The sequence below is a fragment of the Poecilia formosa genome, unplaced genomic scaffold (assembly GCF_000485575.1).
Source record: "Poecilia formosa unplaced genomic scaffold, Poecilia_formosa-5.1.2 Scaffold143, whole genome shotgun sequence".
NCBI lineage: Eukaryota > Metazoa > Chordata > Actinopteri > Cyprinodontiformes > Poeciliidae > Poecilia > Poecilia formosa.
In genome coordinates, this window is record NW_006800082.1 from 153,030 (window position 1) to 179,157 (window position 26,128).

At 37.7% G+C, this 26,128-nt stretch overlaps 2 protein-coding genes across 5 annotated transcripts; one reads left to right on the forward strand and one right to left on the reverse strand.

Annotated features, from left to right (window-relative positions):
- Nucleotides 1-7,418: 7,418 nt before the first annotated feature.
- Nucleotides 7,419-20,163, reverse strand: LOC103145517 (tubulin-specific chaperone cofactor E-like protein). 4 transcript variants are annotated; one of them, XM_007562956.2, is made up of 9 exons: nt 19,973-20,162; nt 17,851-17,908; nt 15,254-15,393; nt 15,034-15,173; nt 14,503-14,684; nt 14,164-14,420; nt 13,144-13,270; nt 12,939-13,055; nt 7,419-8,952 (listed from the first exon to the last, which is right to left on the reverse strand). In XM_007562956.2, the coding sequence occupies exons 3-9, from the start codon at nt 15,381-15,383 to the stop codon at nt 8,607-8,609; spliced, it is 1,299 nt and encodes a 432-aa protein (XP_007563018.1). In that variant the 5' UTR covers nt 15,384-15,393; nt 17,851-17,908; nt 19,973-20,162; the 3' UTR covers nt 7,419-8,606. The 4 variants fall into 4 exon arrangements, with proteins under 4 accessions (XP_007563018.1, XP_007563017.1, XP_016532403.1 ...); XM_007562955.2 differs by having other exon boundaries at nt 17,851-17,911; XM_016676917.1 differs by having other exon boundaries at nt 17,851-17,911; nt 19,958-20,162.
- Nucleotides 20,164-21,136: 973 nt separating this feature from the next.
- Nucleotides 21,137-26,112, forward strand: plekhb1 (pleckstrin homology domain containing B1). The gene is made up of 6 exons (XM_007562958.2): nt 21,137-21,440; nt 24,090-24,242; nt 24,322-24,424; nt 24,509-24,548; nt 24,648-24,738; nt 25,554-26,112. Exons 1-6 carry the CDS (start codon nt 21,404-21,406, stop codon nt 25,685-25,687), a joined length of 558 nt encoding a protein of 185 aa, XP_007563020.1. The 5' UTR covers nt 21,137-21,403; the 3' UTR covers nt 25,688-26,112.
- The last annotated feature ends 16 nt before the right edge of the window (nt 26,113-26,128 follow it).

The following is a 26,128-nucleotide window of genomic DNA, read 5'->3' on the forward strand; positions in this document are numbered from 1 at the left end:
AGTCCAAGGCAGGCAGCACGGCAGGAACAAGCACGCAGCTAAATACCGGTAGCAACTGTCAAAACGGACTAGACGGAACAAATACAAACCAGGACTTATCAGTTCTACTGGCGAGTGACGGAAACAAACCAGGACTTTACAGTTCTACTGGCGAGTGACGAACGACGACAAGGACCCGACAAGGAACACAGACAACAGGAGGGTTTAAATACACACGGGGTAATCAAGGGAATGAGACACACCTGGGGAGCAATCAACGGGGAGGACAGGACAGAGACTCACAGGAACACAGGACTGAACAAACACAGAAAAACTCAAAAAACTCACGGATCATGACACAGAAATACTTGGTAAGATTTTTTTATTTTTGCAATGTGCTCTAAAAAAAAAGTCATATGATTCATCAGCATAACTTTCAGATAAAGGTTAAATTTAAACTTTTTCTTTGAGACTAAACAAAAACTAAGAGTTAATTTTGAAGGGAGTACTCTTTCATGCATAAAGGACGAATGTATCAGTTTCGGGCCGGTCCACCGAATAAATGTCATGGCATTTAGCACCAACCCCATGCTGGCATTAGGTGCTTGGGAAATGGAAATAAAAAAATTGCTCAGTGATCAATGCTCCTGACTGGAAAATCGGCATCTGCAGAGTATTTTCAGGACCCCAGGTCTACAAACAACCCTGCATCCTTTAGAAGAAGTCAGGCTCAGGATAAACGGGAGCGGGTGGCATATGAACCTCACACAGGATTAGAGAAGGAGGGAAGGAGGAATGCTCCAGAAACGCGACACCCCGGCACATATGGCACAAACCCCCTGTCAGAAAGAGAGAAGGTCTGCAGCAATACATCTCCTCCTTGGCCGAGCATGGAGCCTGCGAATCAGAGCACTGCGTGTCCAATGTGTCCACTCCGTGGCCGTCTTTCAGCTGACATGTTGGAACGGTCCACTAAACATGGAAGCAAACACTCTGGGACCCAGATGGTTATCTCAGCAGCTCCTGGCTATAAGCACTGAAAGCAGAGGGAGAAGTCTCCTTCTTTAAAGAACAGACTTTCCCTCCGAAGTTTTTGCTTTTTCAGTAAAATAAAATAAGGAGCTGTATATTTATTTACCCGACAAGGTGGGTAGAGTTCCCAAAAGTTATACTAAAAATTACTAGGACATACACACACACAGACACGCACACACAGAAAATAAATACGGTTTTGTGCTCAAAAAGCATTTTTATCAGGAAAATACCTTTTCTGGTCAATTCTTGTTCCTCTTTTTCTTAGTGTAGAGACACCCAGTTTCTAAGAAAAAAAAATAATATGTGGATGGCATGTACACGCTTTTATTTCTGAGTATTGTAACTGGCCAAAACGGTGTGGTGTATAGGGGACCGCATCCTGTCTGATAGGTTTCTGTCAGCTCTCAATCTTTTAAGATGGCTCTTCTGCCGACTTTGCCCTTTGGCTGTGGTAATTTTTGGCTTGTGTTGTATGTTTTTTTGGTTTGTTTGTTTGTTATAATTTTGTGTGAATCTAGGGGGATGAATGTAACTGGGTCTATATTAATAGTTGTATATTTACACAAAATGTGTTCTTTAATGTATTTGTCTGCTTACACTTGACTNTAAGAAAAAAAAAAAATATATATATATATTTTTTATATGTGGATGGCATGTACACGCTTTTATTTCTGAGTATTGTAACTGGCCAAAACGGTGTGGTGTATAGGGGACCGCATCCTGTCTGATAGGTTTCTGTCAGCTCTCAATCTTTTAAGATGGCTCTTCTGCCGACTTTGCCCTTTGGCTGTGGTAATTTTTGGCTTGTGTTGTATGTTTTTTTGGTTTGTTTGTTTGTTATAATTTTGTGTGAATCTAGGGGGATGAATGTAACTGGGTCTATATTAATAGTTGTATATTTACACAAAATGTGTTCTTTAATGTATTTGTCTGCTTACACTTGACTCTTCTTGTGTTCCTCTGTGTTTACTATAAGGGGTTTGGTCCTCCAGCGCCGCCTTACTTTCTTCTTCTTTTGGACTATTATAAATATTAAATTATTAATTTCCTCTTCCCTTTTGTTATTTGTTCCACTGCAGAGAGGAAAGTTTTATATCCCATTGTAATCCTTTCATTTATACTGTTCAAATGTTTATTTTTCTTTCTGTATTAATGAGAGGTGTTTGGATATTTTCATTTGAGTTTCTATTACGCCATTATAACATTTGATGCATGCTAACACTGTTATTTTGTATAGATCGGGTTGGAAAACTGGAGCACATGCTAGGTGCTAATGCTAATATCTCCCGATTGACAGATTAAATGAACGGAGACCGCCTCCAAACCCAGACTTGGTGTCTTGTGGTTTGTCCGGTGTTATGACCAGAAACGCATGCCGGAGCACGCATCGCTCGGGCATAACACATGTCACATATACACAGATAAAAAGAAACGTTTGTTGCCTGGAAAAGATACGCAATAACTAACTAACTAACTAAATAAATAAATAAAAAATATATACTTTATTAAGCTTAACTATTTATTTAAAAAGAAATCCTAAAAATGAAGTTACTTTTAGTGCAACAGAACAATGTCTCACTGAAAAATATATAAGATTTAAACATTTACGGTAATTGAAGTATAGTTGGGGTGTTTTCTTACCCGACAGTCCGGTAGACTCGGTTCTAAATTGCAACATTTGTTCCATTTTCAGCTGCTGTGGGAGGGAACCTCTGCAGACACTGAGCAACTTAATTAATCACCAAATCGAAACAAAAATGGAGTGGTGTCAGTTTTTAGCGGTGGTAGCATTTCTCTTTAGTCTTTGGCTAAAGACCACGAGACATTTCTCCCGCTAGCGCTAGGCTAACGCGTTTGTTTTGGTTGTACTTACCCACAATGCTCTACGCTGTAGTCCACTTCCTGCTTTTTGGAACGGTTTCCGGTCTGCTTGGCAATCTTGTATGAATTAAAACCGATCAGGAGTTCACTTCAACCGAACCCACACTGAGGTTTGAAGGACCAGAGTTTGATTAGCATTCACACCTCCTGTTCTTCTGGACCTCCTACACTGAGGTGGGTAGAGTTCCCAAGAATTCAAGTAAGAGTAGCTTCAACATATTTTTACTCAAGTAAAAGTAACCATCCAAGAAATTGCTCATGCAAGAGTAAAAAAAAGTCCTAAAAGTGAATTTTTTCAAAAATGTTACTCAACTAAATGTAATTGAGTAAATGAAACTAGTTTCTAGATAATTACTCTCTGTTTAGTCCGGTTTTTTAAATTTGTTTCATGATTTGAACCATTTCAATTGTGAGAAAACACCGGCTGTTAGAAAAGGTCATAAATATTCTGCTAATGTTTGTCGTTTCAGCTTTAAAACAGCGAAAGCAGTTGTCATTATTCAGATTTATTTATTCAGGAGAAGTAAAAGCATCAAAACACAGTACAGATATAGAAACAGCATCATTACCTCAAGAAACCAAACCTGAATTAAAGTGTCGAGATCCGCAAAAGAAACCGAAAGCACACGTGAAATAAGTTAAGAAGCAATTATTTCCAAACAGACAAACTGCATAATGAAAATCTGTCAATTTTATCCATATTTGGAGTTACTCAAGACGACATGTTGCATACATCACAATTAAAAACTCCCACAAAGAATCATGTTTCCCTAAAATGAGACGTTTTAAATAGGAACTCCAGCCGTGCAAATCAAACAACTCACAAAAACCTGACTTCCCATCATTGATGGACATTTAAACACCTCCAGTTATTTTCCACCAGGCCGACGTGAACTCAGAAAACAGTGAAAGAAACAAAAACTTTTCTCAGAGAAAAATTAGAAACTAAATTAAAGAACCTGGGGAATTCAACTGTCAACCTCATTTCCATGATCATACGAATCAATCTTTCCTTTCTTCTTTTACCTTCAGCTTAATAAAAAAACAAAACCAGGTGTTTCATAAACTGGGTTTCCTCATTAAGGAGCTGAAATGAAAATCTGTATTTTTCTTGGTTAAAAATACAAGCAGTTTTTCTTTTTATGGTCAAACATTATGAAAAGAAATCAACATCTACTTTGATTTAATCTTTAAAAGACTATTTAAAACTATTTTAATCATAAAACAAATATAAATGGGAACATGTAAAATAGAGATATAACTATGTATGTTTTTAATTACATTGTGACCCAAATTTGGAAAACACCTTTACCATACATGGACGATGACATCATGGGTGAAGCAGCTCTTTGTCAGTCCAAAATGAGGTAAGAAGCTCAAACAGAGGAAGATTTCTTCTTCTTCTCTGTTTAACCACAAAAAACAAAAACACTCGTATATAAATTCATATTTTAAAATGAAAACCAACAAACGAAAATGTTGTTTCTCTGTTATTGGAGAAAATCCAAAGACCCAAACATCCAAAGACCCATCAGTGCACAACACCATCACCATCATCATCATCATGCTGTGTGATCATCAGGGAGTAAACTCTAGGTTATCATTTGCAAACACACACCATTCAACAAACTCTAACTTATGGATTAATTTCTGTGAATTTCTCTGCGTGTGGATTACCTGGGTTGTTAATTTCATGTCTGCAGCCACATTTGAAATATATTTACTGAAAAAAAGAATGTGACGGTGCTAAATACTTATTAACCCCCCCACCTTCCGGGTTCGACCCATTTCTAAACGGATGTCTTGTAAACTTCCTCTCGCTGTAGAATAATAGTGAAAAAAAAAGCCAAGTATTAAACTCAAAATTTATGGCATTTTTCAATATTCTGTTAATATTTTACTGATTGGAAATGTGGCTGCAAGACTCTTTTAAGCAATCTGTACCAGTTTGTTTCGATACGGAGACCATTCTGCCTTTTCTATGCTTTCCTACGCAGTCAGTAGACGAGAGGCAAGGTCCAACCTGGACGGGTCACTATGGCAACCCAGAATAAACCACCATGCACACATTCACACCAGAAGGCCATTTAGAGTCCAATTAAGCCAAAACTCAGAGAGAACCAACACATGCAGAGGGAGAAGGTTCAGCAAGGACCCGGATCTTCTTCCACAAGAGTCCAAACACGGATCAGAACCAGAACAAAACAAAGTTTTAGGACAGTTAGACACACTGGAGTTGAAACTACGGGTGAGATTTGAGCATTTTTCATGAAAACACTTGTAACCTGGCATGTAAATATTTCAGTCTGAGCAAAAGAAAAGGAAACGAGAAAACTGGCTCAACAAAATCCTCCAATGTCCTCATCTTTACTTTTCCTTCTGGAACGGCACCGTCAACGTTTCTCCCTCCTGTGAAGCTGGTAATGCATCTCCACTGACTTTTTTTCTTACTAAAGTTAGAAGCAGAATAACACTCAGGCAACAGTGAATGTGTGTTCGCATTCACTGTTGCCTGATTCTGGAAGATCTATAGGAACAACAAAGGGCCAGAAAACACACACAATTCGAAATGAACCTGATATGCTAAATATTCTCCCATCAGTGTAAAAACCTGCATCTTACATTCTTCTAGTAGATTTCATACTTGGCAATAAAGAGTCTCCTGTGAGTTTGGATCCAACAACGGCGTATTAGCGCCACTGCAGAAAGAAAATTCACTTTTGGTGTGAATATATTCACACCAAAAGTGCTTGAGCCTGAAATGTCACAAATTTGTGTGAAAAACAAAATAATTGGATTAATCTCTATTTAAAAAACCCAGAAAATTTCTGAGCTCCAAAAGTTGAAAATTTGAGACCCAAAACTCCAAATTTTTAGATTAATCAGAAATTTTCCATAAAAAAATTTAAATTTCTGAGCTCTAAAAGTCAAGACAAAAAAGTCTAGTTTGAGACAATAAACCCTGAAATATCTGAGCCTGAAAAGACAACAATTTATAAGAAGAAACCAAAAACATTTTTTAGATTAATCTCAGAAACCTAGAAAAAAAAAAGAAATTTTCTAGACTCCAAAATTCGAATATCTGAAACAAAAAACTCAACTTTTTGAGCCTGAAAGGTAAAAAATTTGTTAGAAAAACTCTTCTAGAAAAATTTCAACATTTCTGACTTTCAAACATAAAAATTTTTCAATTTTTGGAAATTATCTGAGTTTCAGAAATCTAAAAATTTCAACTTATCAAACTCAGAAATATCCAAGTTTTTTCTAGAAATTTTCTAAGACTTGATCCAAAAATGTCTGAGTTTTAGAGGGAAAGTTCCTGCTCCTTTTCTTTTAACTCTACAACAGCCATAATACGCTGCCGTAGGATCCAGCAGGAGGTTATGACACATAGTACTTGTTGGTAACGTAGGTGAAACACTGAGTCTGAGTGGAAATGTAAAGTTTAACAACGTCTCAGAGTGTCGGATGTAACGGAGCGTCTGGGCGGGAAACCCGGCTGTCTGAACCCGGCCTAACCCAGCAGCAGCGGAAGTCTGTGTGACACTGGTGGCAGCCGGTGTTCGGTTTCCCTCCAGAAAGCGGCTTGCCGCCTCTCAGCTGCCCGACAGCCTGCAGCCGGCGGTAACCGGAGCGTCCGGCCCGGACCCGGCCTACCCTGGCCGCTGTCTCGGCTTTCCCCAGGGCGGGAGGAGGGGTGGGCGGCTCCATGTGCGTCTGTGTTGCTCCCAAAGCGGAGCGGCGCTTCTGCATCCGCTCCGGGGTTATCCCAGGATTCCCAGCGAACGATCCGATCCATTCTCAACAAAGGAACGTTTTCAAATCTGAATCTGCTCAGCTGAACTCAAACGGAGCTTTCTCAAGGCTGACGCACTTAAAAAAAAAAGAAAAAAAAAGAAAAAGAAATGTCATTCTGTGCATGCTAATACCTAAACATCTTGGATTCAGCTGACTGCAGTCCCAGCTGCAGGATGAAGTTCACTCCTCATTTTATGTTTGCTCCTAAAATTATGCACAATCAGAAAAAGAACAAGGAGAGCAGCATCTGCATCGTGAATATTTTTAAACTCTACCTTATATTTTAGTATTTGTGCATTAATTTAAATGATTTAACCTCTGCTAACGTTCTGTTTTGGATCTAATCCCTGATAATCTGCAGTGGTTTCTTTAATATAATCTATGATTTTCAGAAAAGATGTTTTTTTAAATAAACTTTTGCATAATAACTGAACTAGAATGTTTGTTGTTCCTCACTACAAACTGAGCTAAATCTTGATTTTAAGCCCAGAAACCCATGAGGCTGCTGTCAATTCACACGTCCCAAACTATATTTTTAACTTATATTTATATATTTTTCTGATGTGAGATGGATCTACCTGACTAAAAACTCTCCGTTTGATTTTTGGGTTATTTATTTGCAAGTTGGATCCTGAGGAGATGGTCAAAGTGAAATGTAATTTAAAATAAATATGAAATGATGTCCTTCCCTTTATAGGTTTTTTTTGTTTGTTTTGTTTTTTTTAACTGTATTCTCCTCCGCTGGACTCCCTCAGGTTTGTCTCTTTGAACAGGTAAACAGATATTTCATTAAATTTGCAGATAAACTGTCGTTCTAAAGGGAGAAAGGAGAAATTTATGCTCAAGTTATTAGAAAATGTAAATATTGATCAAATATTTTATCACTACAAAAAGTATGTTGATGAATGATTAAATATGCATACTCTATCGTTGGTTTGGGCTTCTTCTGCATGAATTACTACATAATTAACTACATTTCCATTACAAATGTGCACAGAACTTTGTCAATATTCCACTAATGTCAGATAAAAAACTATTTCTCAATTGCGGCGTTTACATTAAATAAGAAACATAAGTTTGTTCACATGGTAAGTCATTAAAAAACGTCACGCCATCCTCCTCCTACTAATGTAAAAAAAAAAAATGTTTCCATTGCAGTTTTGTGAAATAAACTAATTTTGATACGGCTAAAAAACCTACCTCATCCTAACGGCAAAGCTTTTCCATGGAAAAAACGATAACTAGCACGTTTCCATGAAACAAATGTATTTTCCAGATGTCAAATGGTGGAGTTATATGGTCAATAGAAACACAGCTATTGTCTATTTCAGGTAAAATGTTTCTACATTTATTCAACTTTTAAATGCGAAAGTTTTTTTAAGATTCACTGACTAATTACTTCATTAGGATTTAAGCAAATATAATTAAATTTGAATTGTACTTTTGTCTTTTTTAAAGCCTATAAATTGTGTGTTTAGGTTTTGTCAGCAATGTCTTTCAATTACACATAATTATCTAGTTATATTTTCAAATTTCTTGTCAACTTTTAACATTTTTTAGCAGTTCTAGCACTCCTGTTTTTTTGAGGGAAACCCTGGATACGTTTTGCATAGTTTGTGTCGTCTTTGGCACCTACATTTGACTATTTTATGGCCCAAATTTCACGTTTAGTTAAAATAAAGGTCTTAAGTGTAGACCCACCTTACACCAGAAAAACAAAGCAGCTAAATTTTAAACTTTACTAAATTCCTTTAAAGCTATCTTGGGTCAAAAGCTTCAATGTGCAAATTTAATGTTGCGTTATTTTTCTAAACTTCCTTACATTCAACACTGGGAGAAGTCTTTCTTATCAAATAAAAGCTTTGTCTCTGTTCGTTTTTAATTTCTCATCCGAAGCACGAGACCGTCCTTCCTCAAAAGTCTGAGGAGCTGCAGCGGTTTTTCTCTTTGGGCACCACCAGGATCTCGTCGCCGTCTTGGATGCTGTAGGAGTGAAGCGCCCGGAAGCCGCACTTCAGCTCCTCGGGTCCGAACACGGAGCTCATCTCTTTGTCGATGTGGAAGAGGCGGATGCCGTTGGAGGGCAGCTGCAGCAGAGCCTTCAGCTGCTTCTTCAGGTCGCCCACCGTCTGCTCCAGGCGGAGGGTGACCGGCTCCACCCGGTCCCCCCAGCGGACCTCCACCACGGTGCCGCGCGGTCTCAGGTCCACCTCGGCCAGCGGCGCCAGGTGGCCGTATTTGGACACGAGGGCGTGATACCTGGAACAGAACGAGGCACGTGTTGGGGTTTGGTTCGTACAAGCTGGAAGGAAAAATTTACTTTCCTTATTTATGCAAGAAATAAGAATCATTAAAACCAAACATGGAGCTCAATCAACTCGACTATGTTTGGGCAGTAAAAATTTTGTTTGTGTAGCAAAATTTTTTGTTTGTGGTGCTTTTGTCTTGAAGATTTTCATCAAAGTTTAAAGGTCGAAAGATCAACTAGCTCCCCCTAAATCTAACAAAATTGGTATCAAATGTTTGTGCTACGTCTGTGCAGTAAAAATTTTTCTTTGTGCCGCTACTATTTTAGAAATATCAATAAAAAAAGGTTTCCAGAGGTCAACCGCGCCCACACCCCCTCTCATTTACAAAACCAACTCAGCTACATTTGAGTTGTGTTGAAGATATTGATGATGACCTCTTATGACCTCTGGAAACTTTTAATCTTTAAAATGAAAGCATCACAAACAAACGTTTTCGCTACACAAACATGTGGGGGTAACTTCACTCAGACCAAACCGCATCGTTCCAGTTAAAATGTAACTAACCTCCCAGTGAAGGCGTAGCCCCGCCCCCCGACCATTTTGGAAAGATTCCACCGAAGTGGGCGGAGCCAATATGCACGGAGGGGCGTGGCCAATGTGAGGAAGAGCGGAGGGGGTTAAACTAAAGTATGTCAATGTCAGTCGCTGCATTTCCATTAACCATAAAATTGTGCAAACTGAAGCTACAAAAATTTTTATTTTTTATTGCATGTTTCAGTGCTGCTGCAATAAAACATTTATATTAAGACTTTTTCCACATGTAGTAGATATGAAAAATAAGATAAAACTAGTTATGAGACTCTTCAGATTAATTTATTCAAACTTGTACATTTTGATGCGCAGAACAACTGTTGAGGATTTGTTTTGGGTTTAAACGGGATTAGTTTATGACTTATTATTTGGGATATTATAATCTAATATGTTATTATTTTGAATTGTGATTGTTATCTCTTAAAGACTGAGTTAATATCTCGTTCAAAGCCAAACATATTTATTGACCTTTGATAGAAGGAACCTTATATCCCATGATTTCTTATTGCTATTAGCTAAGATAGCTCTGGTGTTTTTCTCTAAATGCTGAGGGAAAACAGTCCTAATCATCATTAGCTTAATTTCCACTCAGGTTGTTTTCTGGTGGCTGCTGAAAGGAAATGTTCTGGCAGAGCAGAAAAAAACGAACTGTCGGCCGTGAGAAAGCACTCAGCCGTCTCAGGGGAACCAAAGCTCAAGATAAAGACCCGGGAACGATTAAATAAAATCAAGGAGAAGGAAAAAAAAGAAAAAAAAAGAAAGGCAGTGTTTTCAAAGAGGCTGTAACAGCTGGTCCAATCAAGCCAATTTCACCTCCCCACTAAAAACTGGTCCACAAAGCCGATCCGCCTGACCCCAGGTTTCTGTGGGAACTCGCGGGGCACAAAGTGCCCTTCTAACAGGAGGGTTTAAGGCGGCACGTCTGGTGAAACACTGCTGCAGGTAACAACATGTCAACCTTTCTAATTGTGTTTTTAAAGAAGGAAATTGTGGGTTTGGAGACACTGTCCAGTTCAGGTCCAACATAAAGCCTGAAACTCAACCAGCTTGAAACTCAATACTTTTCTACATTATTTTTCAAGACTTTTCCAGTAACAAAGCCTCCCTGGGTCGACTACACCACTTCATACGTTTATATACGAGTTACGTTAATATTAAAGCACATTTCAGAAACAACGCAGTTCAAAGCGCTTTACGCCCAGAAGAACTAAAGTCAGCAGTTATGAAACCAGCAATAAACATTACATTTAGTCCAATCCCATCATTAAAATCATCGAGCAAATATACACATATGTTGATGAATGGATAACAAATTTTAATGGTTGATAATTTGTCCCAGAAATGACTGTGATTAACGACAATATTGTTTTTTTGAGACCATTTTTAAGTGATGTATTGATCATGCCATAACACATGAGAGGTCTGAAGGTTGATCCAACAGATCTGCAGATCTTTAATCCGTTCAGTGACTTAAAAACTACCAGCAGTAGTTTAAAGTCTATTCTGTCAGTGAAGGACTGTAGAGCTGGGTGATGTGCTCCATCTTCCTGGTTTTAGTCAGAATGCCAACAGCAGCGTTCTGGATCAGCTGCAGCTGGAGGACTGATTTATTAGGTCAATGTGTGAAGACACTACTGCAGTGATAAATGCAACTAAAGATGAGTTTCTCTAATGCTGAGACGTCAGTCCTCTGATCCTGGAAATGTTCTTCAGGTGACAGAAGGCCCACTTTGTAACTGCCTTTATGTGATTCTGAATGTTCAGGTCAAAGTTCAGCCTGATTTCTGGTTTCCAGCTGTAATAACTGAAACTGTGTGTTGACTCTAGATCTATAACTCTATATCATTTCTCTTTAGATCCAAAGATAATAAATTTAGTTTTGATTTTGTTCAGATGGAGAAAGTTGTGGAAGCATCTGTTCAGTGTTTGGATGGGTTCAAAGGTCACCTGGTAACATCATAATGTAGAGCTGTGTGTCATCTGCGTAGTTGTGGTAGCTAATCTGATTCCTTCACTCACTGCAAAAATAAAATCTTACCAAGTATTTATGGTCTGGTTTCTAGTATAAATGTCTTAGTACATGTGAAATAAGACAGAACTAACTTAAAAATAAATTTTCAGCAATATATGCAAGCTTGATAAAAGTAAATAGTATTACTGAAAAAGTGCTAGCTCCACTTATAACATGCTGAAAATGTCTTGTTACAAGTTAAATAATCTGCCAGTGGAACTAGAATTTTTTTAATCATTATCAATAAATTATTGGCTTAAAAGAAGCTCCTATATGTTGCTGAAAAGTTAAGATATTTGCACCTGAAACTAGACCAAACATACTTGGTGAGATGTTGTTTTTGCAGTGTTGTTATAATCTGAGCTAGTGATGAGAAGCTACACAAAAAAAAATTCCTGTTCTTTAGGTAAGATTTGAATCAGTGAAGTACTGGACCAGAACTTCAGCCAGAAACATCTGGTAAGTGGTGGTTTTAAGGATGACAACATCTAAATAACTCATTTACTCTACAGAGTGCGTTTGATCCGCGCTGCCTTAGAGGAAAGGGGATACCTGCGCTCTCACACCGACGCCCCCCTGACCTTCTGACCTATAGAGACTCGACCACCAAACCAGGTCCACCAGCACCGGTTAAAGCAGAGCGAAGGAAGGAGATGTAATCCGCCACTCGTCACCTGAAGCATCAGAGGAGACGCAGTGCTGCCGGAACCATCAGAAAACCTCCAGGCTTCCCGTTTTGATTTTGATGGCGTTGGTGTGCAAATAAAAGACAGAAACATCTAGCAGCATCTAGCAGCTACCTGCCGTATCCGATTCCCAATCAGAGAATTCCCCCTACAAAGAGTTCATTGAGCAGCCGGAGAGTGGCGGCATTGTCTCCCAAAAGGTTAGTTTCCCTCAGCGAAGGACTACACCTTCCTTCAGAAAGCCCCCCACCCCCACCTCATTCTGCTCAGGTTAAGTGGAATGAAGGCAACTGAGACTGGAGACGATGACTGGATATCTGGCGTTTGTCCCCAAATAAAAGAAACGACCATGGACATCACAAGTTTTCATGGTTTGAGGAGTAAAATGACATCAGCTCCTGCAGTCCGTGTTACTGAAGCAGGAAACTTTATTCGGATTCAAAAATACTTTATGGATTAAGAGGAAATTAAATGTTGTAACTCAGGGTTTCCCCCAGAAAACTTGCTAAGCCCAGTGGGAGGGGGCGCCATGCCAGTCATCCAGTCGCCAAAGGTGTTTTGGTAAAAAATGTTTAAAGAAAAGTGAATTTTATTGCTTAAGATCACAAGATAACTGCATTTAACCATATTGATGTAATTTTCCAGTGATGAGCACAGCGGCCCTTTCATGTGTTTTGGGTAAAAAGCTGCATGGTGTGAAGCGTGTACCTCTGAGGAAGCTCCCGCTCAGGACAGTCCTGGTAGTATCGGATGAAGAACCGCTCTGCGTCCTCCCTCTCTCCATCAGAAATGGCACTCCCATTTAAAACCATCACAGATGGCAGCCTGGGGAACAGAACAAGGGGTCATTAAACACTTAAATAATTAAAAACAGCCATGATGCATAAAGAGGGAGAGTTTAAATGTAACGAACTGTGCTAAAAGGAGGCTGCGTCTCTCCTGGGTGCTATACGACTGCAGCAAAGGAATCCCCTGAGCTTTGACGTCCTCCAGTTTAGGGAAGAAGTTCAGCCTTTCGATGTCCTCCCACTGGCTGAGACCTGCAGTTCACAAGGAAAACACTTCATGTCTTCTCTTTGAACTGTTGTTTATGTTGAGGTTTGTTTATTTCAAAAGGGACAGAATAATACAGATACTGAAAAAATATTTTTCATAGAGAATCGCAAGTCCTGGGAATTTTGAATCAATTCAAAATGTATTTTATTAAACATAATCTTTAAATTAGCTAATTGCTTAATATGAATAGTATGCCAACGTTAGCCAAAGACGCAGGTTTCATCTGTAGCACCTCAAAGTATAATCAACATAAATACTGTACTGTGCAATACAGACAAATTAACTAGCTTTTCCATCAAAAAAGAGAATAATAATTTTTTTTTCTAAAAAAAAAAAACTCCAAAACATATCAGATTATGTATAAAAAGCCATACAGCACTACAATACAGAACAAAGCAGAATGAAAATAAGAATCACATCATCAGTTTCTGCATATTTGATTATCTAAGGGCCATAATTATAACTTTTTTTAATTAATACATTGATGATATCCTACAGTTTTTTTAAGCTAGATTTGGTTGCCTAGCAACAACCCGTTGAGCAACATGCGCAGCAGCAGTTTCATGTTTCACCACTGTGCCGCATAAATGGTTAAAAATAAGAAACAACGGCATGGAGGGAAAACTGTGGGTAAAGCAGGAAATGTTACACCACCAGATTGGTAGCATTTCAGATATTTAAAACCAAAAACTAATCAATAATTATCTATATTGACTGATATTAAATGCTTTTTTTGTGACACGTTTTTCAGCCATATTGTCCAGCCTTATGGTTGACCACTGTGATTTTCTCTCCACACATAAATATGTTTGGATCGGATGTATTTCTTAGTCTTTTAGTAAAATACATTCCAACTGAACTGACAGAGGAAACAAACCTGAGTTGTTGAGGTTGATGCTGCGCAGGTTGGGGAAGAGACCCTCCAGTGTTTCCTTGGTGTCGCCCACAGAGCTGACGCTGTTGTTGGCCAGCACCAGGGTGCTCAGACTCGGGTACAGCCGGCCAAACTTCCTGACCTCGGCCCAGTCCTGCAGCTGGTTGCCGGTGATCTGCAGCAGGCTCAGCGACGGACAGGAAGCCTGGGACTCGGACACGGAGTCGTAGCCATTCAGGCAGAGGAAGAGCTCCTTCAGCCTGGACGCCGGGAGGAGCAGAGTCTGAGAAACCCGAACACGTTTCAGCACAGCCACAGGGAACATCTTCTCGGCTCACTTACTCTGGTGTGTGCTGTGTGAGAGTGTGCACCGTGTCCCAGCTGACTTGCGTGTTGATGAGGACGAGTCGTCGCACCCTGGAGAAGACGTCGGCCACGCTGGGCTGCAGCTGCACGCCGCTCAGCGGGTTCATGCTCAGGTTGAGGAAGTCCAGGTGAGGGATACTGGAGACGATGGTGCTGATCTGTCAAAGCCACAATGAACACAACACATTCATCTTTAAAAATACTTAAGATTTTTTCACATTTGTTTTTAACTAATTGTTTTGGAATCTTCAGTAGATTTTGCCAATCTGGTGCTGTCAATCAGCTTGTGTTTACGTTGCTCATCGCCCCCACATTGTGGGTAACGTATCAGGTCACTCTGACCACAAAAGTCAGAAAGGAACTCAAACTTTATGTGATGTAGAAAGACTTTCTTAATTGTGTGTTGATTTATTTTCGTCATCTACCAACATTTGGCGCCCAACATGGGGACACCCAACTCTAACAGGTTTCTGTGTAAATTGTTTTGGATTCGTGAAACGGACTTACCTCTTCCCAGTTGTTGAGCTGATTGTAGGCCAGGTCCAGCTCCAGGACATGAGCACAGAACGCTTCGATGTCGGACCTGTCGCCAGCTTTGCTGATCCCGCAGTCATTCAGAACCAGAACGCTGGGCAAGAACAGTCGGTCTGAAGAACAGCAAAACTAAAGTCAGTTCATTTCTGCTATTTTCAATCGGTTATCAAGTGTTTTTAGCTTTTTCTGTTACCTTTAACAGGAGATCCTGGAGGGCTGGGCAGAACCACCACACCTTGGCCGTAGGGGAAATTCTCCGGGTTGTACTTCTCACTGAGGACCCGGACGAAGGTGCGCTCCTCCTCTTCATCAGAGGAATCCATGGTTGCACAGCTTCACAGGAATCCAGAGAAAAGTTCAGAGTTAGAACCAACAACAACTTCTCTGGTTCTGATCTGCAGCCCAAACTTGAAACTCTGATCAAATTCAGCCTGAAAACCAAAAAAGATTAAAAAAAAAAAATTAAAAAAAAGCTTTATCTTTTAAGAGATGGGTGCAAATGCTAAAAACTAAAAAATAAAAAAAAAAAAGCTTTATCTTTTAAGAGATGGGTGCAAATGCTAAAAACTACAATAAAAACTACAATACACTAACTTTTATTAGTGAAAAAAGATGCAAAAAAAATCTGGGGATAAAAATTCCAAAACACAAAATAACTCTCAAAGTCAAACAACGACCAGCTTTGTTTACATGCAAGCGCGTTACAGCATGTCAAAGTTTAGCAGCAGAATCATCAGTAAAAGCTGCAGATCTTTGGGAAAAATGAAAGCACCTGCTGTTATTATTTATTAAACTAGAGAGAGAGGCTCTGCTCTCTCTAAGGCATCTGGTTGTGAAGTAGCTTTTACATTGAAATAAAGTTCAGAGGTCAACCAGTGTTTGACTCAATCACAACAATTCAGCAGATTTGAACAAAAACAATGACCATTTTACATTTTTAAGAGACAGTGTGGAAAGAAGAGGCATAAAACTATTTATAAAATTACATTTTACAGGCTGAAAAACTAAAGACAATAAGCTAAATGTGTACAATTAGCACATAGAAAGAAAAAATTAAATTAAGATGAATGAATAAATATACAGCCTACATTCTTAATAGTTCCTCCGGTAAATTTGTGCAATAAGCTTAACTTTTTTACAGTAGAAAATCTCGAACTGAAAAGAATTTTGAAAAATACAAACTGCAATATAAGAATGTTTATTCACTATGGGGAAAAAAGGCACACAAAAGGAAATTTATTTTTGCTTAAAAGCATTTAGTATTCTGTAACATTTTTAATTATATAGTAAGATAAAACTAAAAACAGATTTAATTAAAATTCCTGTTGTGAGATTATTGCGCCTGGAATAAAGGAGAAGGTTTTAAAAAATGTTTATATAAACACTTAAAGAATTAAAAACAATTGTAAAAATTCTTAAAATTATTTCTAATTCATAAGGAATAATTTTTATAATAAAGGTTTTTAATCTTTAAAATACTTTTAAATCCTGCTGTGCAGCTGCAGAGAGCTGCATGTGCGACAATGGGAGCTTTATGAAAAGTTTCTCTGCTGGTGCTCAGAGGTCCGACAGGTGGGGTCAGAAGTGCACCAACGGTTTTCCTTTAAACTTATTATAAACTGCAACAAAAGGCTGTGCATGGTGGCTGCACACAGCTTAGAAGATGATACAATGGATCTGCTCTGCTAAACAACCACAAAAAAAACAAAGCAATGTGAAGTCTGAGTAAACTATGGGCGCAGGTTTACATGGGAATTTTTCTGCTATAATCCAAGAGCACACATTTTCAATCTGAAAGCAAGATGTCATGTCTTTTGTTCTCAAAACTTTTAATACTTTTGCTTACATGTTCATTTTGAAAGCAGGACTTCATGTCTTTCTTCTCAAAACTTGTAATGCTTGTACTCAAAACTTCTCCTCTAGGTCACACTCTGCTCAGACTCTCTGTTCGCTTACAAAACATGGAACTGCCTTTTGGCACAGTCGCCTGGCAACCTCTCAGCCAATAGAACAAAAGTGTTGTGCTGGGTGCGTTTGTTTCCTTCTAGCGGGTGTGCCTGTGGCTGCTATCGATTGTAGCAACCTGCACCAACATGATCTTATACGGTTTGCATTTTGATCTTCCAGGAGAGACAGATGCTATTCAATCAGTCAAATACAATCCTGTGAAGAAAATATTTATATCCTTACAGATTTTATCTGTTTCTCTCACTTAAATGTTTGAGATAATTTACTTCGAAAAAAAGAAAAAAAAAATAGAAAAGGCATATTTCTAAAATTAATTTCATTTAATAAGGGGTGTCGGGGATCTATTTCAAAACCAACCTGAGACCTTGAGAAAACTAATCCCATGGAGGCCATTCTTATTCTTAGATCATGACCTCTGACCTTAACAGACACATGCAGATGGATTGACTGATAGATATATCTAATTAAAAACATTAACACCCCTAATCTTACAGTGAGGAGAGCTTTTTGTATTCACTTATAATCAAGCATGACTAATATGTAGCTATAATTCACTAGCAGTTGGAATAAAATGTATTTTTATCTTTCAAATAAAATCTATCTGTTTATCTTAAACATTTTGTGTAAACGTGGTGCTTTCCCTCAAGGTCATGATGCGATAAAAATCTGATCCCACCTGGTCCTGACAATCAGCCCTATCAGTGTCTGATAAACAAAGGTCCAGTTATCTAAAGTTCTGCCTGTTTGACATGGACGTGTTTGCCAAATGTCTGAATCCGGAGTCCGTTCTTGGCCTGATGACACAGATCTCCTGGTTCTTACCTCAGAGGCAGCAGAGATGGGAGGAAAGGGTGTTTTCAACAACCCAACGTCCCCATTCCTGCTGAGAGAAGCAGAGAGAGGGAAGAGTAAAAATGGAAACGGTTCTGGGTCTGATCATCTAATGGGTCTGATGATCAGACCCATTCTTTGATGATGGGTCTGATCATCAAAGAAAAGTGGTCAGAAAGTCAGTGAGAGTCTGGGGAATTTAACTTTTCAAAAGCAGGGGCTCCTCCAGGACATTTTGTCTCGGGCGGCCAGATGAGCCCCATTAAGAATCATGAAAAAAGTGACATTTTATTTAAATATGTTTCCATGTATGGTGGAACATTAATTCATGTTTCTAAGCATATAAGCTTGTTGCAATAAATCAATGAATCACATTATAAATTAAAATGAGCTCAATCATATCCATTATGTTTTGAAAAAGGGTGATTTTGTTTACCAAAACTTTATAATCCATTTCATTTATGTTTTTAATTGTGTGTAGGTTTTAATTTCCATGTTATTGTTTTTGGTCTTTTTTGTTAAATATTTAAATGTATTCATTTTCCATTGTTGAGGGTTTTTCTTTTTTAACAAAATTAAAGTTTATTGGTCATTGAGAGAATTGGCCTCTCCAAATTGTCCCTAGGTGTGAGTGTGTGTGTGAATGGTTGTTTGTCCTGTTTGTCTCTGTGTTGCCCTGCGACAGACTGGCAACCTGTCCAGGGTGTACCCCGCCTCTCGCCCAGAACGTTAGCTGGAGATGGACACCAGCACCCCTCACGACCCCACTAAGGGACAAGGGTGTAAAGAAAATGGATGGATGGATTGGTCATTGAGAGGGTAAATTTGTATTATTTTGCCATTATCATTAAATTACTTGAAAATGGTATCAAAAATATTGTTTATCACAATAATTTCTGGGATAATTTATTGTCCAGCAAAACTTGTTATGACAGGCCTATCCATCCACACAAAAAACAAAAAAGAAAATATAAAAAAGGTTAAATAGTAAAATACAAAATAAACACTACAACCAATTAAAGTGGCCTTCATCTCTAACATTTATGCACAAAAATACATGATGGTGTTTCTTAGGAAAAGGTAACACAAGTCTGATATGTAGACTGTGTGTCTAAGAAGACAATGAAAAACTTTGTTTTTTCCAGTAATCAAGATAAAATTGTGAAACATATATCACATGGAGCCCTTCCATACAACATTTTAGACATCTGTTTCAGTTCATTTTTTATGATTTTAAGCATGCAGCTATTGAAAACTCAAAAGTCAGTTTCTCAGAAATTAAATTTTATATCAGGTAAAAGAAAAAGGGATTGTAATGCAGAAATGTTATGGTATTGTGAGAAAATCATAGGATAAACAGCCATATTTTTAAATAAAAATACTTATTTTATTGGTATATTCATTTAGTAATAATTTTTATTCATTTCTGAGAAACTGAATTTTGTGTTTTAAACGTCCGTAAGCTAAAATGATCAAAACCAGCAGAAAAAACACCTAAAAATTCTGACTATGTATGGGATAAATATAATAGCTTAGCTTTCTGAATTAAATATCTGACATAAAGGTTCAGATACACTGAGAAGCACCGGTCAGTTTTTAAAAAGGGGGGTGGGGAGGAATATGTTTCTGTTAAGTTCGCTATAAACAAAATTCCAGGAAGTCATTTTTGATGATAAAAGTTGAACTTTAAACGCCGCTCTCTGCTTCCCCCTACTGTACGGCGCTGGCATTGCAAATTCTAAGTATTTTTCTTTTATTAAACCACGAAAAGAATCGACTGATAAATAACGCCGAATACACTTCAAACATGTAAAGACGAAAGTAATATCACATAACCTCATTCTCCGTTTTTATACCGTTTCTGAAAATAAATTTAAAATCAAATTATAGCTTTTTTCAACAGAATTCGCCAAATCAACCAGAAAGTCAACCAAGCGGCTGTTGTGGGGGCTGCAGACTAACGAAACCTATTTGGAAAACGCAGCTCAAACTAAAAACATGGAAAAATAGAGAAAACTCAGGTGTTTTGAGGTGTTTCAGAAGCAAACAGGCCATGTAAACTGTAACACGACAAAAGGAGCATCAGAACAATCAGTACTTTGGTTTATCTTACATCAAGTCCGGTAACGGCTGTTGGTGCAGGTGTTCAGCCCGTTTTACGGACCTTTCTTCGGAACATTACAGCTATATTGTGTCCCAGTAACGAGGTTAGTGATGAGCCCACTCGCCGACCACCGGAGCCTCTCAACCTTCGGTTTGTGTTTGTTGTTCTTCGGTTAATTTGACAGATTAGGACACGCCTCTTCTACCGGAAGTTACGTAGTTTAAATGTCAGGTTTTAGTTTTATTTTTTCTTTCAGAGAAAAGAACAATGAGACGAGAAAAATAAAAGGCACGAAATATAGATACATGTAAAATACATAACTAAAAATGTGCGTTTAAATATGTAACATTATTTTCGGACAACCTGTTGCCATTGCGCGATCACGTAGTGCCATAGCAACAGACTTCCTCGCTTCTGATTGGTTCTCTGCCAGATTTAAAGAAGCAGAGCACATGTGAGGCTTTTTCGTTAGAATCTTAACATTTTATTTGGTTTAATTAAAAAGACAAACATGACAAATGTAATTTTTAATTTATTTAACTGGCTCAATAACGCCAATGCATTTTACTGAGAAGTTATTATGAAAACCAACACAAACTGGAAGTGGAAAAGAAAGAAAGAAAGAAAAAAGAAACATTGTGTTCTACTAAAAAAAAAAAAGAATTCTGAAAGGTGTGGCGTACATTTATACACTCCTTGAATCAGTGCTTTTGTGTGTGAATTAAATTTTATTCAAAAATGCTTTATTGATCCCAAAAGTAAATTAAATAACATTTAATTGAAGAGTTATTAAGCGTAATTTATATTATGCAGGGTTTCATCTGCACACTGAAGCATGTTTCCACTAATCAAAACTTCTGCTGTCATGTTAAATACTTTATTCAGGGATTTAAGTTTTTATTATGGAATACTGTTATTTAAGGTTTTCATGAGTGACATCACCTCATCCCTTAAAGGTTTTATTTACCTGGATAAAGAGAGCAAAAATCTGGACAGGTTCTAGAAAACACTCTTCTCAGCAGGAAATGATGTCATTGTTTGTGACCTGGGGACTATTAGGCTAATCCTTATTTTGTTATCTCAGAGCAGAGATTAACGTGTTATAACTGCTGTAATTTAAAGCAGAAATCAGAGGCAGAAGAAACTGCAATTTCTGTTTCTGAGCATCTACTGTGATATTTAAATATCTTCATGAAGACACGGCAGTAAGGTCCTCAGCCCAGAAAGAGCGAGGGTAAACTGGGTGGGAGGCGTGGCGTCCTAATCCAGAACGATCCTGTGAGTCAGCTGCACAATAATCTGCCAGCAGCAGAGAATATAAACAGACACAGGGGAGGAATTTGAGTCAAACCATCCAATAAAATCAGGCAATTTCCCTTTTTAACTTCTGCTGGAATTTTATTGAAACAGAAAGAACAAAGCTGACTGAAGCTGAGGAATATGGCGCTCCTGAAGTCAGGCTGGCTGTGGAGACAGAGTGAGTATTTTCTATTATTTTTGATCATGTAACCCCAAAACAAAAAGGTAAATTTAGAATATTTTATTCAAAGATTCTCTTTCATTTACATTTCAAACTTATATTGGGAATACGGAAATCAAAAAGTGCCACAATCCAATAAGTAAATATATTCATCATTTATTTATTTTCTCAACTATTTAAAAGCTGCGAGTAATGTAAAAAGGAATGATTGATATACATTTTGGAAAGTATCTTAAACACATAAAATTACTTCTGTACTTCTGTGTTTCTAAAGTGATGTCATTCTGGCTTTTAACGTCTGATTGGTTTATTTCCACAATCGGGTTCACTTCAAACCAATCACCTTTACTGCAGCCATTTTATCCCCACCCACTGTTAGGAAATGCTAACTTTTACACTTACAAGCTTTGAACCTGAAAGTTATAAAAAATAATCATATAAAATAACTGTACCGAATAATTTTGTATGTATACACAGTAAAAAATCTTAATTATATATTGACAAATCTTTTTATGTAGAGATTATAGATCTAAAACGTTCGTACGATGGCTTAATAGGACCGTTGTAGAAAAAAGGAGTAAATTTCCACCAAAAAAGAACTCAGAATATTTTTTATTAATTTCAGAAATTTTCTGGAAAGATTTGGAAATTCTGTGAGCTTGAAAAGTTGATTATATTCAACTTTTGAAATTCAGAAAATTTCAGAATGTAGAAAAATTCCTGCTGTTCAAGCTCGGAAATTTCCAATTTTTTACATTTACTCCTTTTTTCTATCAACAATGCTCCTGATACGTTGTTTTAAATTTCATAAGAATATTTCCAAATTTTATCTATATTTTTATATGTATTTACTTAACTTTATCACTTTTTGCACTCAACAGGTCACACATTTACAGTCATTGAAATATTTAATACTATTTAAACTAGTATTAATAGCGGTATTATAAAAAATATTTAGATAAAAAAAATAAAAAACGAATTTAAGATATAGGTGTGTTGTTACCTAATTTTCATTTTTTGCTTTATCTGAAAAATACAATCGCCCTTTCCAGAATCAGAGTAGTAGAAAGAAAATTAAGGAAAAAAAATATTAACAAGACCCCCAAATATATGAAATTGTACAAAAGCTAAAATTCTATTCCAAAGATACAGTAATATTTCAGACAAATACAGAAGAAAAGCCTTTAGTCTTGCAAACAAAAATCCAGATCTGACTCCAGAATCTGGAACTATTTATATTTTTAAGCAGTAAACCAGAGAAATTTGGATGTTTTTAGGTATTTCTATTGTAGATTTGCTAATCAACTGATATTCAGTGTAAAATAATAAAACAGTTTTTGATGTTTTTGAAGAACATCAGTTTTAAAACAGTTTTCTGCTGTTTTAAAGGTTTAACATATTCATCTTAAACTGACCAACATCAGGTTTCTACATATTCATTATTCTACATTCAGGATAATCTGAACATCTCTGTAGAAAACAATGAGAATATTCCAGAAACCCACCATGCTGGTTATGAAACTGCAGCCTCTGCAGCGTGTAATCCTATTAATTGTCCTCGGCCGGCCGTGTCTTTAAGTGGTTCACAGATCATGAGGTTCGAAAGCTCACAGATTGAAAGCAGAGTTGGAAAGGAAATGATTTATGATAAGTTATTTTAAAAGATTTTCCACCTCTAATGTGACAGAAATGAAGTCAATTTGCCACACCAGATTTTTCTGAAATTTGTTTCCTCAAGCTGAAGTCAGTTTGTAGAGAGAGAGAGAATGTAATTATTAATAAAACATTGTTTAAATTTTATTCTTTTTTAATTTTTGGCTTGCGCCTCCTCAGACTTTTAATTTATTTGTAATTAAAGGGGCAGTATTATGTAAAATCAACCTTCTAGCTTATAAAGCTTTTCCCTCATCAAAAACAAACCTGGCGTGTTGCTTTGATTCCTTCATGCATGTTTGAGAAATCTTTTCATCTCCATGGCAACCATTCAGCTGGGTGAGTCTTGGGGTTATAGCTCCTCCCACACTCAGCTCCGTCAGACTAGCCAACAGCAATTAGCAAAAACCTGGAGCTGAGCTCATTATAGGAGCTACTGGTCAGAGCAACGCTGGTAAAAACATTGCTAAAAGGTTTAATTGAGGAGCCATGTTGGGTGACTTCTTGGAGGCGGAGCTTCAGAAAGAGGAAGAGTTTTTAAAGAGACAGAGGCCCAATTTCAAGGCATTAAAGCAGGAAGTCATATTAGTTTTAAGTAATTTTTTATATATGTATAGCATTTTTATAATATTTGAAGGTTACAGTTGAAATGCTATAAAATGGCAATATGTGCCTATAAGCATTTAATACATTTAATTTAATAATTATTTTAAACAACTAGGATTTTTTTAAAGGTGTTTTGAAAGTCACTGTTTATCTTTGTAATCTATTTACACACTTACTTTTGAAAAATACAGGATTATACCAAATTATTTAAATAAAATAATGTCTAATTCAGGTTCTATAATAAAAGGGGAGCGAGGACTGATCCCTGAGGAACACCACAAGCTGGATCAGTAGTGACCAATTATTATCACCAATGATAGTAAAGTGCATCAAATCCCTTTACAGAAAAGCGTTAGCATGTCTTTGTGATGCATGTTTGCTCTGCAGCCGCCATTTTGAAGCGCTGGAAGCTGAACTGGTGCGACCTTTGGATAGACGGCAGCCTGTGTTTCTACAAGAGCGACAGCCGGCGGGAGTTAGAGCAGCGAGTCAGTCTGAAAACATCGTGCATCGATGTCCGGTCTGGTCTGGAGTGTGGAGGTAAACATCGCAGAAATACCTGTAAAACTGCAGTGACCGGGAAAAGAAAGTGACACCCCATTTGTCTGTCTGTCTGTAGGTGTGAACCCTCCAGAGAGTAATCCCAGGGAAAACCTCGTAGTGATTCATTTCAGAGAAGGCTCAACACTCAACCTGTGCGCAAACAGTGAAGATGAGTCTCTGTAGGTACATCCCCACCTGCTGGCTCAGCCTTTAATTTAAGCACATTTATCAGTTTCTCATTTCGGGTTTTTGTTCTCATTCAGAGCATGGAAACTGACTCTGCTTGAAACCAGAAGAAACCCGGTGAGTTCTGTGTCCCCTGTCGGTTCTGGACCTTCACCTGTCAACTTGTTGCTGAAAATAATGACAATGTTTTTTTGTTTTGTTTTTTTTTTTGTGCAGGTGTTTGCATACGACCCGTATGATGACTCCTACCAGGCCGTCCCCATGAACGGATACCACACTGTCTACATCACACCTGGAGCGGGACCAGGTAAGATGGCTGCATGACAAAATCAGCGAACAAGAAACTGAGATTAATCTCAGAAAATTTCTAGACAAAACAAAAACATTTCTGAGTTTAAAAAGTTGTAAATTTGAGAAAGAAAAACTAAAATTCTGAAATTAAACTCAGATTTTTCTCCAAAAACTTAGAAATTTATGAGCTCCAAAAAGTCAGTCCAAAACTTTGAGATCAATCTCAAAAATTTCTGAGCTTGAAAAGTTTCAACTTTATGAGCTCAGAAAATGTTCAGATATTGTGTAGAAAGTACATGAAATTAATCTAAATTTTTTTTTTTTTGCAAATGTTTGACTTTTTGAACTTTTTTATCTTTCCTAGGAAATTTGAGATTAATCTGGGAATTTCTGATTTTTTCTTGCAAACTTACAACTCTTTGAAATCTGAGATTTCTTTTCCTCTAGAAAATGTCTGAGATTAATCCTAAAATTTCTGATCGTTTTTATACTAGATTTGCAACTTTTTGAAATCAAAGATTTGTTTTTCTAGAAAATGTCTGATATTCATCTCAGAATTTCTTAAATTATTCTTGCAAATTTTCAGCTTTTTTGAACTCAGAAATTTTAGATTTTTTTCCAAAAATAAACTTCTAACTTTTTTGGCAGAAATTTCCTCCTGTTTTTCTTCCAACTACAATGGCTCTTATATGCTGTAGAAGATATTAAAAGCAATTAATGTCCTTGAATTTTCCTTTCAAAACAACCAGTCTGAGGAGCAAAAAAACTTGTTTGAGAAGCAAACATACAGGATTCAGCTGTAACAGTGGCTGCTGTGTTGCTATGTTGAAGGAACCCACCAGGTGATCGTCCAGAGGGATCCGTTTGATGGAGTCGCAGAGAGCGTGGCGCTGGGATTACTGGCGGGCATGGCGGCGGGGGCAGCCATGCGGTCCTTCCTCTGGATGCCCTTCTTCTTCTGCTGAAGGCGCTGGTCGCTCGTCTCCTCCGGAGGACTCAGCCGCCTCACAGAAACGTGTAGAAAAGCTTCTCCATCACGGTTCGCTTTTCTCTTCAGGAGCAGTTCTGAATCTGACACCAAAAGGCTGCTGTGTATTTATGTTATTCATTTATTCAGGACATTACAACTACCCGTGGACATTTCTGAAACAACACGCCAGTTTTGTATTTAATGCTCTTTTAAATACAAAACTGGCGTGTTAGTGGCATGCTGTTTTACATTTTACAAGCTTACAAAAAAATCAGCTCATTCCAAGCATTGCTGTGTTAGAAGATAAATCAATAAATTAAAACAAACGCTCCTTTTCTCCTAACTTGTTTTGCTTTCTGTGAGTTCCCATGGCAACAGTCACTTAGCTGGGGAGCATGCAGGTCTGTCCATAATTTAAAACAAACAAACAAACTAC

Bases quoted from the DNA above. Each gene is read 5' to 3' on its own strand.
- LOC103145517 (XM_016676918.1), bottom strand. From the start codon at position 15,383: ATGGATTCCTCTGATGAAGAGGAGGAGCGCACCTTCGTCCGGGTCCTC. The intron at 13,056-13,143 runs GTTCGTTACATT...TCTGTTCCCCAG, and splicing joins CGCAGCCTCCTTTTAGCACA to GCTGCCATCTGTGATGGTTT. The intron at 8,953-12,938 runs GTACACGCTTCA...GTTCTGTTCCAG, and splicing joins GAGCGGGAGCTTCCTCAGAG to GTATCACGCCCTCGTGTCCA.
- plekhb1 (XM_007562958.2), top strand. From the start codon at position 21,404: ATGGCGCTCCTGAAGTCAGGCTGGCTGTGGAGACAGA. The intron at 24,425-24,508 runs GTAGGTACATCC...GTTCTCATTCAG, and splicing joins AACAGTGAAGATGAGTCTCT to AGCATGGAAACTGACTCTGC. The intron at 24,739-25,553 runs GTAAGATGGCTG...GCTATGTTGAAG, and splicing joins CACACCTGGAGCGGGACCAG to GAACCCACCAGGTGATCGTC.